We start from the raw sequence: 16,154 nt of genomic DNA, 5'->3' as shown, positions 1-16,154 counted from the left end.
TAACGACTGGCGTAACGAACTTCTAGCCAAAACCTGTGGCGTAAAACCTCGGGGTACGAACTACGAATTTTCCAGTATGGATTGTAGTGGGCGCTCTCTTGACCGTCCCTTTTTTGTTTTGTTCCTTTTCACCAGTCGCATATTGTACGACCAGTCCGGCTTGCAGCAAGCTTTCAAAATGTGTTTGAGGCGATTTTGAAGACTGATTAGCCCTCTCAACATCGTTCTAGTCGTCTCTCACGCGAAGATTGAAAACGTGCGCGTAATTGAAACGAATTGGTTAAAATACGTCATCATCAATTAGAACTTTATGACATGAGCAGTAATTGCTAATTAACTGCAATCAGAGTGACTCCTAACTAAACATTTAATGTCCTCCCGGGGAAGACAAATATATCATTTGAGTCGGCGTTGGTAATGCTTAGTTTGCTAGGAAAATGGATGTATACAGAAGACGAAAACGCCGAAAATTTTCCACAAAACTGCTTCTTTGCCGAGGCAGAAGAAGATTGGTTACTAGTTGACGTCGAACTGACTGAAGAGGACGCCCTGATTTTGAAAGAATACGTGGTTATAAATGAACAAAATGTGGCTTCAGTCATCGAGCAAAGAAAAAATTGTGGCAAGCGGTTGCCAGATGGCCAGCTCAACCAAGAAATTGTCGAAAAATCTCGCAAATACTTCCATGGAAAAATGATTTCTAGGTTAGTCCCAAGAAAGATGATGGAACCTTACAAAATTATGCGACCCTTAAAATGGAGCAAGTCGATGGATGAAAAGTGCAACGCCCATAAATTTCAGAAGATGAATTCCTGGTTAGAAATTTTGTCTTTGAAGGTACCGCGAACCTTGGGAACAGTGGAAAGTATTCCTGCTGTGCGTGTGAATGTAAAAAGGTAAAATCATGAAAAAGATGGCTGTTCACGGTTGCTAATCGTTTAGCAGACGTCGATGCATTTGCCCAAAACAAATCTGGTTAAAACTTTTAGTAAGATTAGAGAATTAAATGGGAAAAGCTGCAAATGAAGTTAGTCGGAACCAAGCGAGTCACTGGTCCATAGTTCAAAGATGCTTGAGAGATACAATGCGCGCGACTGAGTACTACTGTTCTGATTTGACATTTGAACGTTCAGCTTGTTCTAAATTGTCGCAAAAATATCTGCGAGATGATGTGAAAACATTTAAAGTTTGGGCTAAACGCTCGGCTTCGTGTGTGCTATCTCTTGTGATTTACAACCAACTTGAAACAGTGAATAAAAATAAATATATAATTTCCTAACCAACGAAGAAGCAACTGTCCAGTCTGGGAATTTGGTGCTCAATTCAAACGCAATACCTTGTAACCTATCCGCTAGATAGTGTGGTAAAACTGTAGAGAGAATGGGTTAGATTTTCCTTTGTCCAGCCACGCTCGTGAAACGATGTGAAAACATCTTTTCTTTTGAGCAGGAGGCAGTTTCCAAAACCTCCTGCTAAAGAAGTCAAAATAAGTTACGCATGTAATAAGCATTACTTCTGACTGAAATTTTGAAAGGGGTGTCATTTCTCTGCAGCCTTAACTTTCCAGACGCGCAGATGGAAATCTCTATGCCGGTGCTTGAACCAGTAAAACTACAGCCCAAACACGCTTACCCAAAGGACCTGTGCACAGCGGTCGTTGAATTCGAGTCATCGCCTAATGCTACGAAGAACTTGTGGGACTCAGAGTACATCAAACGCAAACGAAGCTTTGACTTTGTGGCGAAAATAAGGGGCGACTCGAGCGAGGTAGCACTGCGCATGACTCTAGACCAGGATCATGTGTGCGACTTGCTCAAGCTGTCGATCAGAAAGAGACGAAAGTATAACCCAGTCACAAGCACCTCTGATTTGCTTGCGGCTAATCAAGTTGATGCTGAGCCTGCACACACTCCCAAGCCTCTTCTTGCAATAGAGTGGCAGCCAGAACGATTAGACCCTCCGTCAGCAGTAATGCAAGAAAGTGATCCTTCTGAGGACGATGAAGGTGACGACAAGTGGTTTATGAGGCCTGCGGTGCCTATGTTCAGCGACCTCTGTGAAAAGACCTCTCAGCTCTCCTCTAGGCTGGGACACCAAATCCCTAGGGCTGCAATGTTCCTGTGGGCGCAGATCTTGCAGCTGTTGTCCTGCAGCAAAAAGCTCCTTTCTTTGAAAACTCCCGAGGAAGAGGGTTTTCGCAACGTCATCTTTCGTGAGCCTCATCAGAGAGGCTACTTGAGGAGTGTCTCTTGCAAGGATTACTGCGAGGAAAGGGGACGTGCTTCAATGCAAAAAAAGACCAAGCGGCATGATAGTAAGAAAAGCTTGAAGCGCGCACATGGGGCTCTAACGCAAAAGTATTACCATAACACAAACAGAAAAAGGGCCATGGACTCTACCAAGTTCCAAGGAGCTTGTGGGAGAAGAGGGTGTTAGCTCCTCGATCTTCAAGCCACTGCAGAGACAAAACGAATCATGTCCTACGTCCCTAAATATTTTTTGGAAAACTGCTCGAGTTTTTAAAGCTCCTGCCCATTCCATCTCTTGTGGTTGCAATCAAACTTTGACAGCAAACAATGCTACCAGACCGCCCAACTGGTACGCGAGTGAATGCTTTCTCAGTGTTCTTTGCCTACTCCACACTGCCACCAAACTTAAACTCATCCAAAACTATCTTTTAATGATCTTAAAAGGTCAAAATCTCCTTAAACACAAGTCTCCTTCGCAATCATAACCCAGTCAAATCATCAACCCGACCTGCGATGTTTTCTACCCCAAGCTTTATCAAAATGGAATAAAACAAATATACCAATAAAACAAACTACAAACCCACAAAAGACGAGCGTTAGTTCTCCTATTTATTACTTCCAATATCCTGGATCTTATAAAAGTACAGCATATAGCTCAAACTATGTCCATTGTCCAGAAAAAAACTTTTACTATAAATGAACTGTTAAGATAAATCTAGCTAGCGAGAAGGTTCTCATTAGAGCTGCATCACGAGCATCGTAGCCACCCCAAGTCACCCTTCCTAGGCTTTTCAGAGGCTCACATTGCTTGCCATTTTAATACCTGCGGGCTTCGCCACTTGTGTAGCGGCGCCAATCAGATAGGGAGAAATCCATTTCCTCCCACCCACGAAAAACATTCACAGAAAAAAAAAAACAAAAAAACAAAGGAAATGTGATATTCCTTTTGAAGACAGTGAACCAGCTCGTCTCCTTGGCAACCGTTGTTTGACTCGTCACACCACCCATTCGCTCCCAACAAAAGAAAAGTGTTGCGTGATAAAAGAACACAAGAGCTGCCATTGCACTGTTTCAGTTGTTCTTGTTTCTCATACAAGGGTTTTTTCTTCCCATTGGATACTTTTAAATCGGATTCTCGTTTTTCTTTGATTTTCTTACTCTTGCTTCAAATGCAGCAGTCTCTCTTCCTCCTCTTGAAGAAGCTGCAGCTGAATTGTGAGGCTATGAATTTTTTCATCTACCAGGGAGCTGTGAGTCCTGGTTGTCAGTTTTTGATATGCCCAGTCGTACCAACCCTACATAGAAACAAAAGAGAAACAAGAGAGCAACATGGGACAAATAAGAAATAAGTCAAGCAATAGAAAAATAAAGAAACAAAGTTACTGTGTGACTTTTACCAGTTTGCATTTTCAAGGAAACAGAAGCAGGTGTGAGGAGAGCAAAAGGGATGGAAAGACAGACTTGAGGGAGGGGGGAAGCAATTGTCTTTATTCTTTTGCTCTTCTTATGTTTGCCCCCACTTACCTTAAAAAAATATATATATTAAAAAAAACTTCCACTTGCCCCCAATGTGTGTGTTCATAGAGGTGGTAATGAGAACAGCAAATTAAAGTTTCTGTATTCCAATAAGTTTTGAAAGTTTATCCTAGCTGTGATTTCTTTACAATACTCTCCTTCGTGCTTTTTGAAAATAAAACCACGTCTTTGTAAAATCAGTTTGTTATGTTGATTATTGACAATACTACTCTGTGTGGAGACACAGTTGCCTAATTGTCAGTGCACTGGACTCCGGGTCAAGAGGCCTGGGTTCCAGACCTGGTGGAGTCAATGTGATGTGTTCTTGGGCAAAACACTTTACTGTCACAGTGCCCCTCTCTCTCCACCCAGGAGAATAAATATATTTTATGAGATGTTTTGTTGTGTACTGTAGTATTGCTGAGAATTTTTATGAGTTGTGCTGTATTTTAAGCCCATAGGGCGAGTCAAAATACAAATAACGAGTAAAAATACTCAGCAATACTACAAAACAAAACGTCTAATAAGTCATTTATTATCCAACATACCAAATTGTTATTTCAATCTGGGCGAATTTTCGCAGATATTTATTTTGGGGAGTGCATGATAAAAGTATGCAAAGCGGAATGGAACTGGCGCATTGTCGTGTTGTTGTTTCTATTTTCTTCAATAAATGAAGACATTTCCTAGTCGTCTAGCTGTTTTTCTTCATTTGATTCATCTAATAAACTTGGATCTATATTTGCCAGCCATTCCGACTCTTCATCCTCAGATATATGATTCAAATTGTCCGCCATTTTTTTTTTTGTAACTTCAATCCAATTTGTCTCTTGCACAATGCCAGAAAACCTGTGTCTAACTGGTTCTCTGGAGTACAAATACCGTGCGATATTTGTACTCATCTTCAGCGTTATTTGTACTTCACAGAGTGTATTTTGATAATAAAATTGGATACTGGCAAATTGTCAGGGAAGCCTGACGAAATGCTAGGGGCACGCTTGCAGTGGACCAGTATCCCATCCAGGGGGGAGTAGTAATAACTCCTAGTTGCTCTACGCCACTTGGAAAACAGGATAAGCTTAAGCCGGGTGGGTCAGTAGGCTGGCATACAGACTTAACCTTTAAATCTGTGTGAGGTTGATACTGTATTTGGATGTACAGCATATCTAAATAAAGAAGAAACTTACTATTTCACAGGCTTTAGCATTAGCCACCAGTTCAGGATAATGGTATTTGATTCTTTCCTCTAAAATCCATTGGTGGCATTTGTAAACTGACCATTGTCCTAACAACAAACAAAGTTGAATCATCTCAAAACACAAATGAAAACTCTCACACGTGTACTAGGTGCAGACTATTTTAGAGATCATGCTGACAATAAAACCAAAGCACAAATTTACTTGTGAACTCCACTTATTAATTTTATGAATAAATTTTATGAATAAATTTTATGAATAAATTTACCCTAGATCCTCCTTGATTTCTCAATTATAACCTAAATCAAAACTTATGAATTAAATCCATCTGTAAACTACACAAGGCAAGATACTGCCTATGTTTGTGATCTCTAGAGTAAAAAAAAAACATTTGGAGAACTTTCATTCAGAGTACATGTGGTAAAAACAAAGCTGCATACAGTAAAAGCACATTAAGTACTCCTGTCACAAACAAAACCATGAGAGGAAAAAACATGATTGGTTTAACAAATCAAATATTTTTTTATCTGACTGGTAAAGATATTGGCACCATTTTTATGTGATCTACCAAGAGATAAAAAACCACGTCAGTAATTTTTGTGTTGACTGACGTAATTTAAAATGGCTGTAAACATTACACTTGCAGTAGCATGCCAATGCTGTTTGTAAAGTACAGTGTTTTAACTAAGAAATTACACTGCCCCCTTAAAATTTCAAGTGAGGTTGCCCAAAGGTGGTGAACGATTGCAAGAGTGTAACTTCAGAAGTGCCAGTTGTGCTCGACCAAACGATTGCTGGACAAAAATTGAACCAGCGATCTTAGCTTTTTCATCAGGCGAATTTTGCCAGCAGCTAGCCTTAGCAACAACCCTAAAAGTATCAGATGCTTACCAACTACTCCCAATACCACACCCTGTAACGTTGTACTGATTGCTATACTGAAGCCTCTTCCTGTCAAGTGAAACACAGACATGATCAAACAGATTCAAAGAAAAACTTTAATGAATTTCTTCTTATGACACAATTAGTTTAACATCACAGGTGATGGACCTCAGCCATTGGCACTCTCTTGGCATTTCACAAAGACTCTTCAGGGCTGGACACTAATGGTAGCCAACTAGCCACAGACTGGTAGAAATTCAGTTTTGGCTAGTGATTTTCAATTTCCACATGCTAGTTTTTCTACTAAACAGACTGAAATTGTTGTAACATTTAAGTTGTCACTGGCCACTTGGCTAGTAAGTTGAAAAGTTAGTGTCCAGCCCTGCCCTTACAGAATTACTTTTTGTTTAGAAGAGCAAACCATGCATGTACAAGTACCTAAGGCAAAAGAGAGCACTAATCCACTGATTCCACCACTAATACCACTGGCTTGAGTACCAGTCATTGCTTCTTTTCTTAATGTCAAGCTGGGTTTGCCCTGAAGTTCATCGAGTGTTCTTCTCCATTTGTGAGCCTTTGACGACACTAAAAGATTCTCCCGTAAAACTATTACAACCAAAAAAAAAAAAAAAAAAAAAAGAGAAGAGAACAAAAGAAACTTCAGACCTCAATCTTCAACATTCCAGTAACATAGCTTGTAAAGGCATATCTGACCAAACTAACAGGCAACCAGTACACTCATACCTAGTCAATATCTGTTTCCAGAGTACATGTACACTTAAAAAAATAGCTTGAAGTGGGTGTGTAAGTAGTGGTCAGAAGAGTAATTCTAAAAATAGCTTAGGGAATCACTGTGCTTTTGCATTTTTCCCCACTAATGTATACCCATCACTTACATTGTATGCATTTATTCTAGTTACTTTGCCAAATGAGTAATGTCATTTTTCTACTTGTATGAGCATACTGACTTACAGGGATAAAAGCAATACCAATACTGCCAACACGGCAGAAGGCAAAAAGGCATAATTCAAAGATGTAGGCACCTTTCAGTTACTATGTACAGTGCACATGACATGTAGTTCATCTCGGAAATTGTACAATTCATATGTTGATCATACAGTATTTTGAATTTTTTTTTTCTTTTGCCAGAAATGTTAGTTTCTCAAGAAAATTTGTAATGCATCAAATAATATTTAATATAGACCCACCATAAAATGTACCAGAAATAGCAAAGACACTAGAGCCAGAGGAAAGAGCACAAAGGATTGGTGGCTGCTTTCTGATGACCCCAAATATATAACCAATACTTGCACCAGTCACACCTGACGAAGTAATGCATTGTATGTCACGAAAAAACAATTCAGACTGTACAGCAGCAGAGATCACTGTTCTCTTTCCAAAGAAAATACGTGAGATTGTAATAGCCTTTTACAATTTTTCAAATGAGACAAATTAAGCCGCTTAAAATACAACCACTACAGAAAAATCATTCAAACTGCTTTGTTGAGATTCTAACGTGGCGACTCACCAGTCAGGGCGGCATAACCCACTAATCTTTTAGTTCGTTCTGAATCACGACGTGCTGTGTTGACTAGAAGACCTCCGCCAGTTCCAGCGATAACTGATGAAGAAAGATCAAATAATAATCACAACTAATCGCAAAAAAATGATCGAATGATCATCCACAATATATGCTGTACGTGACTTCATGATCAGAGAAAGGTTGAGGTGAATCTGGGATTGTAAAATCCATTGCCGAGCAGTTTTCTCCTTACCAGCTAAAGCTAAATTCCTGGCAAATTGACTCAATGGTTGGCCATTAAAAGTCCTCACCATCGCTTTATTACTCTCATTCGAGCACAAGCTAAAATTTCAAACAAAAATTTAGAGGTATTCCGCAGCCATCTTGTTTTAATGCGCCCTCGCATCACTACACAGCGGACATTTCTTTGATTCATAAAATTCACACTGTTTTATACCCAAAGTCCAATATGGCGGCAGTTTCGGATGGAAGTGGGAAATCGTTAGAAGAGGTGGATTGTGACTTGAAAAGGCATCTGACTGGAGTGAACACGCGTACGCCCGATCTTTCTACTCTAGCACAAAAGGGAGATGAAAAAGTAAGGATCAATTGTTCCTGATTTTATTTTCGTTGTTGCAGAAGCTTCTATTTGAGGGTGTTTTGATCTTTGTTTTTTAGAATTTTCTTTTAAATTGACTTAGACCTACTTGCTTTTTATCCTTGTACCTTTGTAAAAGCTTGTCGAACAGTTTATGACTGAAGATGTTCAAATCGGTGGAGGAGCGAATGAAAAACTTCAAAGTCAGCTGTATATTGGTAAATGTACATTCCTAAGATCTTTTCCTGTACCTATTTCTGAAATTTTGCGCACTGCCAGTCCTCTACAATAAGTGCTATCCCATAGAGAATTGAATGATAAGTAGATAGCGGTAGTTGGTTTTATGATAGAGTTGATCACTTGATCAGTATATGTTATAACTGATTTTTCTTTGCATCTTTTCTGTGAATAATAAATTTATTTATCGATCCCCACTGCCAAGGGTGCAGAAGTTTCATTAGATGCATAAATACGCCAACATCACATTATTTTCTTATTTCCAGCATGTTTCTGGGGCTTTTATGATGTAGTAAAAGGTCTCCTTGATAAGGGAGCAGGTAAGTAAATTTATATATATAGTAACATTTTATCAGCTGAGATAAAATTTATTTATCTGTATCTAATTGTTATATCACTTAATGAATCTAAGGACTTGCAATGAACATGTTTCAGATGTTAATGCACAGAACAAGGACACCTTGTGGACCCCATTACATGCTGCAACATTCCAGGAGCATGGAAAAGTATGTGTTACCTTAATTGTTGTGCTACACATGTTGACACTTAAGCAGCATTATTTCTAGTAGTAGACAGCTGTGAAGCAACTAAACCTTTAGTAAAACTGAGGGCAAGTATTAAAGAATACTTATCTATATGTATATCAGACCTCTCAAGTCTCATGATTTTGTCGTGAGTCGACTCACGATTTTCAGTTCAATCTTGCAGTCTCAAGGCGAGACAGACAAATCTCACGATAAATAGAGGCGCAGGCTGAAAGGATAAATTTTTTGTATAATTTCATTTTTGGCTTGCTAGAGGAGAGTTTTTTTTGTGCCAATTCTGTGAAAATCCATATTACAAACCAAACTGTTAAGTTCTTCATCCGTCTGTTTGCTGGAAACTCTGTGAGTCGTCCATGACTATATATAGGACACCTGTTTCAAATTAGGTCATCATAACCAGTCTCTCGCATTTTGACACGACACGTTATCAAAATGGCGGCAACTGATGAAACTGATGAATATTTAAAGTTTATTTCTGTGTTGTTAAGGTCCACACATGTTTTAAGTAAATTATGAGCAGGACTAAAAACACTTTCTCTTAATTTAAGAACCTGTGTTTACTTGGTTTTGTCTGCGGGTTGACCATTCTCCAGATTTTTATTGAAATCTCCAGATTTTATTACATCAGTCTCCAGATTTTTGGTATTTTGAGGTTGAGAGGTCTGGTATAATTATGTAACTATCCACCCTGCCATCCTGATCCACAGAATTCTTTTTCAATGGAACACGCACATCTGTTCCTGGTTGTTAGAAGGGGGGATGTGGCTATTCAATAGGATATATCTCTATCCGGTGGATAGTGCAGAACACTTTTTTAACATTTATCATGGGGATAGCGATTTATCAGTTAGATAGCATCATTTATTGTTTGAAAAACATTTACTGGACCCTGAGACATAACTAAATTATTTCACCACTCTTACCCACTATGCTAACAACTATAGAAGTCCTGTGCCTAAGCAAATTGACTGTTATTTTTTTAGAATTCTAAATTTTTTTGAAATTGTAAGCCAGATTATTTTACATCTTCAATGCTGGGAAACAGGGGTGTTTTTTCTCAGTGGTTAGTTAGAATGTCCGAATTATATGAGAATTCAAATGAAAAATAAATCGTAAGACTCAGGATTCAAACTCTTCCCTCTACAATAATTTTTATGTTCACTTTCAACATTTAAACAATAAGATTTCATGTATGAAAGCAATCCTTGCAGTTAGATAAACCCTACTTAAAATGTAGTGGTGGAAATAAAGCCTGAAAGAAATTCAGGCCCATATGGGATTTGAACCCATGACCTCTGTAATACCAGTGTAGTGCTCTACCAACTGAGCTAACAGTCCATCTGGGAGCTGATCATTGTGTTGGTTCGTATTAAACCCGTTAAAGTGATAAATCAATTAATTTAAATATGTGAAAATCATATAATTTTTTGTACTGCGGTTTCATTAAACATATGAAAGCAATCCTTTCATTTCATTTCAGATTGTGATGCTTCTTTTGGAGAGGAATGCGCAGCCTGAACTCCAAGATAGTGAAGGAAGGTAAACTTATGGTTCTCTAAGTCAATAGTTGACCAAGTGACTTGCTGCAGAGCTGTCAAATAAGTTTGAAAGTAGAAAGCTTATAAGAAATAGTTTGTGGCCAGGTTAACATGGATGTGGTGCTGCTTCATCTGAGTACAAGCATGGTAAACTTGGGCAGAAACTTGATTTACACACCTATGCCTGTTAAAATAGTGGTTAATTATTAGATATCGGATAGGGACGAATAAATGGAGGCCCCATCTCTTGCAGGGTTGGGGTAGGAGATGTTAATTTCCCACACACGAGATTACTGTGTGATGGATGTCCTCCCCTGGGGTGGGATAGGTTAATAGTGGTTAATTATTAGTGGTCAATTCCACTCAAAACTACAGAAAATGGCAACTGAACAAATTTCTTCAAAGGTTTTTTAATGACTCTGCAACTTTTTATTAGCTCTTAGTGTAAAATGGGGTGAAAGTAGTTGGCTGCAGAATGCAAATTAGCTGGCAACTTTGGCTATCAGCTCTTGTGCACAGTTCTGTCTGGTTGCATGACTGTAGAATGTAATTAATGGACACACTCATACATGTTGTCTCAGTACCTGTCCAGTAATTTTCCAAACTGGAATAGGCTTAGTCAGGCTTGGCTAAGAAAGTATTTGATATTATTTTGATATGTAATACAGTGTATGTACAATGTAACTGTGAAATGTCATTTGAAAATAAATGTTTAAAAAGCAACAACAGCAACTGGAAGAGACTAACACAATTTGCTACTTATCACAAATTAGCTGTGCACTTGAATTCTTACTGAGTCTATCATTGCTTGGTTCACATAACCTACTTTGTTGAGAAGACTTATTAAATGACCGCCGTCCAGTTAGCCCAATGGATAGTGCACTGAACTGTTGTGCGGGAGGTCAAGGGTTCGAGCCCTGGCTGGACCAACACTCAAGGTCTTAAAATAATTGAGAAGAATCTGCTTCCTTTCTATAACATCAAGAAATGGTTAGATATTCTAGTCTTCTCGGATAGGGACGAATAAATGGAGGTCCCGTCTCCTGCAGGGTTGGGGTAGGAGACGTTAATTTCCCACACACGAGATTACTGTGTGATGGATGTCCTCCCCTGGGGTGGGATAGGTGGGAAAATAGCAGGTCCACATCAGCAAAAATAGCTGCCACAATTCAACCTGCTCAAACAAATAAAGGAGAGAAATGTACATGCATTTGTACCTGTAAAAGTGGCCAGTATCATGTTATGAGATTAACAAAGGATTCTAGATTCAAGAGAGCATGCAGTCTTTTGGACCAATGAGTGAGCAACCATACAGCAGGTCTCTGAACAAAGGTTTTTTTTTCTCTGAGTTTTAATGTGCAAAACACTTAATGGTGTCTAAGCTGAACAAGAAGCAATGTTTTCGTCCTCTTGCCTACTTTTTAGGAGCGCAAAAGACTTCGCTTCAGCATCAGATAAAGTTTGGTCACATTTTGCAGGTACTGAAGTAAACTCACAACAACATTCACTGCTTTAGTTGAAATATACCATCCTAAATGTAACTATTCTCTCCAATATTGGACTTCTTCTTGACCTTACCTGCTGCTCCCCACCCCCCCCCCCCAAGCACTGTGCTCCTGTACATCGTTCTATTCACTCTCCCTCCCCACCCTAACTGCCAGCTCACACGGCACTGGAAAGACCTTTAGGGACCATGCTGAGATGATGAAAAATTTATTACTTCTCTATCTGGTTTTCCAGATTGGAAGTATAACTTTATTCTGTTTGTTTTCATCTGTGTAGCTCTGAACTGCCCTCGAACATCCAAACAGGAACTTATAAAGAAAGGAATTATAAAGAAGGTGAGGAATACAGAATTATGAAAGGAAATGGTCAGATATTTGCATTTCATTTTAGTTATGCTTAATCACTTCAAGAGGTAGTTGTAATGTTTGTTGTATGTTTGGTCTGTTCTTTCAATTATGGTGGATACTTGAACAGAATAGTGGCTCTCACATTGGTAATTACCTACACTTCAAGGTCGTAATACTGCTTGAAATTTTAGTAAAACAATCATGTGAGGCACAGAGGAGGCAGATTTAAATGAGGATTGAGACGGGATGGTTCAAAGCTGATAGCCTAGATCTGAAAGCTTTAAAAGAAAATTCAGTTTAATTCTTTTTCTTTACAATTTTATGAAGGGAAGTTCATTTGGTGAGTAAAAACAAAAATCATTAAAGAAAAAAAGTGGATGTTAGTGTGCAGTGGGGAGTTCTGGGATTGAAGCAATTAATTTGTCTTTTTTTATTGGTGCAACAGACTGCACCACAAAGGGGGACTGGTCATAGTTTAAGGCGATCTTTGTTTGTTTCTTTTTTTTGTTTTTTTCAAATTTCAGTTGGAGGAAAGTTCCAGAGCGGGCTCATCAGGAAGGCCTGGATCAGGTCCAAAGGCAAGAATGGTGAGAGTGGGATGAGCAAATGATTCATCTTGATTAATTTATGTAGACATTGGCTTTTATTATCATTTGAAATCGAAAATGAAGCTTTGCATTTGCTAAGAGAAACCATAAAAATTTCCCAAGCTTCTTATCAGAAATTTTGGCCTAATTTAAAGGGGCTCTTAGTCTCCCTTTCAGCAGTCATTTACATTTGGGCTCCCAGTGTACATACATATATACATACTTTATTGACTTTCCCCAAGGGGGCTTTTCAAAGACAATGTTATAAAAATAATCCTATTACAATTAAAAAATCCTATTTACAATTAAAGATGTTTTAAAATCTGAATGTTCTAAAAGAAAAATAAAAGTATACAAATATACATATAAAATTACAACTCTTTGAGTAATTTGGTCCTTAAACGTTTTTTAAAAACATCAACGGAGTTGCACAGTTTAGAGGAATTATCCAAAGAGTTCCATAAGTTTACAGTTCTATAGAAAAATGTTGTCTGACCGCTAGCTGTTCTAAAGAATGGAATTTGCAAAAGCTGCGAATTTCTGGTGCTACGTCGACTAACCTCGGCTCGCTTTATGAATTTTGATGAGAGGTATTCAGTGTGTCATGCACATGGAAAATGCCAAACAAAAGCTGGGAAGCTTTTCCTATAATTATTCACTTTTGAGTAACTTTGTTGGCACATGATTGTAAAATGTAATCAATTATCGTAGTTTAGATACATGTACGTGTACATAGAAAAAACTGGCCTGCCGAATAAGCGTAATTTTTTGCGTTTTAGTCGAACGGTGACAAGCGCGAAGCGAGTGCGAAGTGCGAGTCAAGCACGAGGGGAGAAGCGCAAAAAAAATAAAAAAAGGAACAGACTATTGATCGAGAAATATTTTTCTTTTCATAGGCGGCATTTTCTCGACCAGGCTCAGCGTATGTATTGCAATCAGATCCCTTTGCAAAGAGACATGTGAATCAACAAAGCTCTGATTTTCCTCTTGGTAAGACAATATCCTAAATGTAACTATTTTAAAACGGCTGCAGCGCATGTTGGGATAAAACTTGCAGCCAGTTGAATGGAATGTCTAATGCTGTTTTCCTGTAAAGATTTAGTGTGCCACTTGATATTCAATGTAATGCAACTACTTCGTCCAAAGGAATTACACCGCGTTCGCCCCCTATCAAGTTCGCCCTTCGCGTTCGCCCCCAACTTATACCGTGTTCGCCCCTACACTTTTCGAGTTCGACCCCGCTAAGTCGAGTTCGCCCCTTGATTGAGTGACGTCTAGATGAGTTGATTTGTGACAAAGGCTCTAGCAGAATGTGCCAAATGTCAAGTCAGCGACGACCATTTTGAATTTCGGCAATTGCGTGGAATCTGCGTAGGATCTGGGGTTACCGGAAATAACTGTATACACTGAAGTTGTGATAGTCCAAACAACATTGCTAAACCTATTATTCGGACTGGAAAAGATGTAACAACCTCGTTTACTCAACGAATACGAAATATGTTGATCATAACAACAAGACTTGAGAAGATGCAAACCTCACTTTTATCGCGACAGTTGTTAGCCTTGTAGACTGAAGTGATTTGATCCCGCTTTTTATTCTCTATCTCTATCTCCATATCTCTTTGTGCCATAAGGCACATAAGTCTTTGACATTCTCTTTCCATCCACTTCGGTTTGTTGCTAAAGTTTTAACAGTCGTCCATGATTGCCACCCATCTATTCGTATTTCGTCCTTAATCATTCTCCTCCATGTTGTTTTTGGTCGACCTGGTCTTCTTGGTCCTAACATTTCAGTTTCCTATCCTTGTTTTATTTTTCGGATTCACGATCGAAGCTTTTGGTCTTTCGGCTTTTGGTCTTCCTTTCGGCTTTGGTCCAAAAGCGTCATCCTGCTACTAAGAGCTCTCGTCGCGCGTCACCGATGTTAATAGAGATTCGAGTGTCTTCCGTTTCTGTAATAAACTGATTTTTACTGGAGTGGGTTATCGGCCCCCAGCCCAACCCCCAACCTGGGGCGACCAGGAGGTCATACTTCGTGCCTGGAGGACCAGGAGGTCATACTACCCCCTTCGACCTGTTCGGCTTGGGTGGCCCCTCCAGGAGTGCAAGACTCCAGCCGACATATCTCTAGAGGTCATTGAGACACGCAAACCATCCCACCGCGATAAGGTGGTGACCCCTTTGGACGGCCCGCTTTTGATTATTAAAGACTTATTAAGAGAATGCGTTCCGCGCTTCGTGGGGCTTTCGGTCATAGCAACCAGACTTGAGAAGATGCAAACCAAGCTTTCATCGCGACAGCATCGCCTAAGTTGTTAGACTTGTAGTAAATGTGTAACAGTTTTAATGATACTTATCTCATTAAGCTATATTTATGAAAATAAGACTGAAGAGTTTACGAAACCACGATTTGATTACGCTTTTGATTAAGACTTATTAAGAGAATGCATTCTACGCTTCGTGAGGTTTTCGGTCATAGCAACCAGACTCGAGAAATGGTAACGAGTGTGTAACATTTTTACTGATACTTCGCTTAACTTTATTTGTGAACATAAGACTGAAGAAGAATGCGAATCCTCGCTTTGATCACGCTTTTGATAATTTTTACAAACGGACTTAAGAACAACATCAGACTTGTGAAAGGCTTTGATGCTTTGTCGCTCTAGCTCCCACGCACTAATAAACTTTCAAAATGGCCGCCGGTCAATTAAAATTCAAAACTTGTCTTGGTTCTAGCTTGTTTGCAATTTCGAAAGAAACTAAGTAGACATTACTCAATCTGGGGGCGAACTCGACTTGCTGGGGTCGAACTCGATAAGTGTGGGGGCGAACACGGTATAACTTAGGGGCGAACTCGATAGGGGGCGAAAGCGGCGGATACCGTCCAAAGAGCTTTTACTTTTTCAACCAACCACTGAACAATTACAGTGTTATTTAAGAATTATAGTACTACATATGACATTATCATAACTGTCATTCCCCAACTTCTATATTGGTTAACGTAATCTATCCCACTTTAAGAGAGTCATAACATTCTTAATCTTGAAATTTTTACGGAATCCGTTCGTTGACAGGCGGTCCCGTTGACGGCGATATCTTGGCGGGAACGAACAAGCGAGGTCAAGTTGAAGACGTTAGCAAGCCAGCATTTTCTGTGTGGCGAACATGAATTACTTTTAGTACTTTTAATACTATTTTTCCCGATGTTGTTGTAAAGTTTTGGGTGAAAATTACACCAATGAATCGTTAATGAATGGCGGTAACACTTGAAAGTTACCTTTTAGACAGAACCATTAATATTTTTGTCTCGTCCAAAAAATGGCTATGCGTTTTGCAATATTGGAATTTACGACTAAAACAATTGTTGCCAGTTGTTGTATTTCGTACAGAGTATTGAACTCTTCCGTCGTAATAAAAGAGAACTAAATTGTG

General features: G+C 39.1%; 3 protein-coding genes across 3 annotated transcripts; 2 read left to right on the top strand and 1 right to left on the bottom strand.

Annotated features, from left to right (window-relative positions):
- Positions 1 to 328: 328 nt before the first annotated feature.
- LOC111323610 (uncharacterized) lies at positions 329 to 2,583 on the top strand. Its single transcript, XM_022927000.2, has 2 exons — positions 329 to 896; positions 1,554 to 2,583. The coding sequence occupies exons 1-2, from the start codon at positions 418 to 420 to the stop codon at positions 2,434 to 2,436; spliced, it is 1,362 nt and encodes a 453-aa protein (XP_022782735.1). The 5' UTR covers positions 329 to 417; the 3' UTR covers positions 2,437 to 2,583.
- A 674-nt stretch (positions 2,584 to 3,257) lies between these two features.
- On the bottom strand, positions 3,258 to 7,777 carry LOC111323611 (uncharacterized). Its single transcript, XM_022927001.2, has 7 exons — positions 7,618 to 7,777; positions 7,371 to 7,463; positions 7,051 to 7,164; positions 6,281 to 6,448; positions 5,852 to 5,911; positions 4,952 to 5,049; positions 3,258 to 3,544 (listed from the first exon to the last, which is right to left on the bottom strand). Exons 1-7 carry the CDS (start codon positions 7,676 to 7,678, stop codon positions 3,404 to 3,406), a joined length of 735 nt encoding a protein of 244 aa, XP_022782736.1. The 5' UTR covers positions 7,679 to 7,777; the 3' UTR covers positions 3,258 to 3,403.
- A 25-nt stretch (positions 7,778 to 7,802) lies between these two features.
- LOC111323574 (uncharacterized) lies at positions 7,803 to 16,154 on the top strand. Its single transcript, XM_022926959.2, has 10 exons — positions 7,803 to 7,962; positions 8,102 to 8,180; positions 8,466 to 8,519; positions 8,635 to 8,705; positions 10,225 to 10,283; positions 11,708 to 11,760; positions 12,065 to 12,123; positions 12,660 to 12,722; positions 13,619 to 13,712; positions 15,797 to 16,154. Exons 1-10 carry the CDS (start codon positions 7,834 to 7,836, stop codon positions 15,889 to 15,891), a joined length of 756 nt encoding a protein of 251 aa, XP_022782694.2. The 5' UTR covers positions 7,803 to 7,833; the 3' UTR covers positions 15,892 to 16,154.

The sequence above is a fragment of the Stylophora pistillata genome, chromosome 12 (genome assembly GCF_964205215.1).
Source record: "Stylophora pistillata chromosome 12, jaStyPist1.2, whole genome shotgun sequence".
NCBI classification, from domain to species: Eukaryota; Metazoa; Cnidaria; class Anthozoa; order Scleractinia; family Pocilloporidae; genus Stylophora; species Stylophora pistillata.
The sequence above is the reverse complement of the archived record's forward strand: the minus strand, read 5'-3'. Positions and strand labels throughout refer to the sequence as shown.

Coding starts and splice junctions, on each gene's coding strand:
- LOC111323610 (XM_022927000.2), top strand. CDS start 418: ATGCTTAGTTTGCTAGGAAAATGGATGTATACAGAAGACGAAAACGCC. Junction 897..1,553: donor GTGCGTGTGAATGTAAAAAG/GTAAAATCATGA, acceptor ATTTCTCTGCAG/CCTTAACTTTCCAGACGCGC.
- LOC111323611 (XM_022927001.2), bottom strand. CDS start 7,678: ATGGTGAGGACTTTTAATGGCCAACCATTGAGTCAATTTGCCAGGAAT. Junction 7,464..7,617: donor CAGGAATTTAGCTTTAGCTG/GTAAGGAGAAAA, acceptor TTTCTTCATCAG/TTATCGCTGGAACTGGCGGA. Junction 5,912..6,280: donor AGTGCTCTCTTTTGCCTTAG/GTACTTGTACAT, acceptor TTCACTTGACAG/GAAGAGGCTTCAGTATAGCA.
- LOC111323574 (XM_022926959.2), top strand. CDS start 7,834: ATGGCGGCAGTTTCGGATGGAAGTGGGAAATCGTTAGAAGAGGTGGAT. Junction 8,706..10,224: donor CATTCCAGGAGCATGGAAAA/GTATGTGTTACC, acceptor ATTTCATTTCAG/ATTGTGATGCTTCTTTTGGA. Junction 11,761..12,064: donor AGTTTGGTCACATTTTGCAG/GTACTGAAGTAA, acceptor TCATCTGTGTAG/CTCTGAACTGCCCTCGAACA.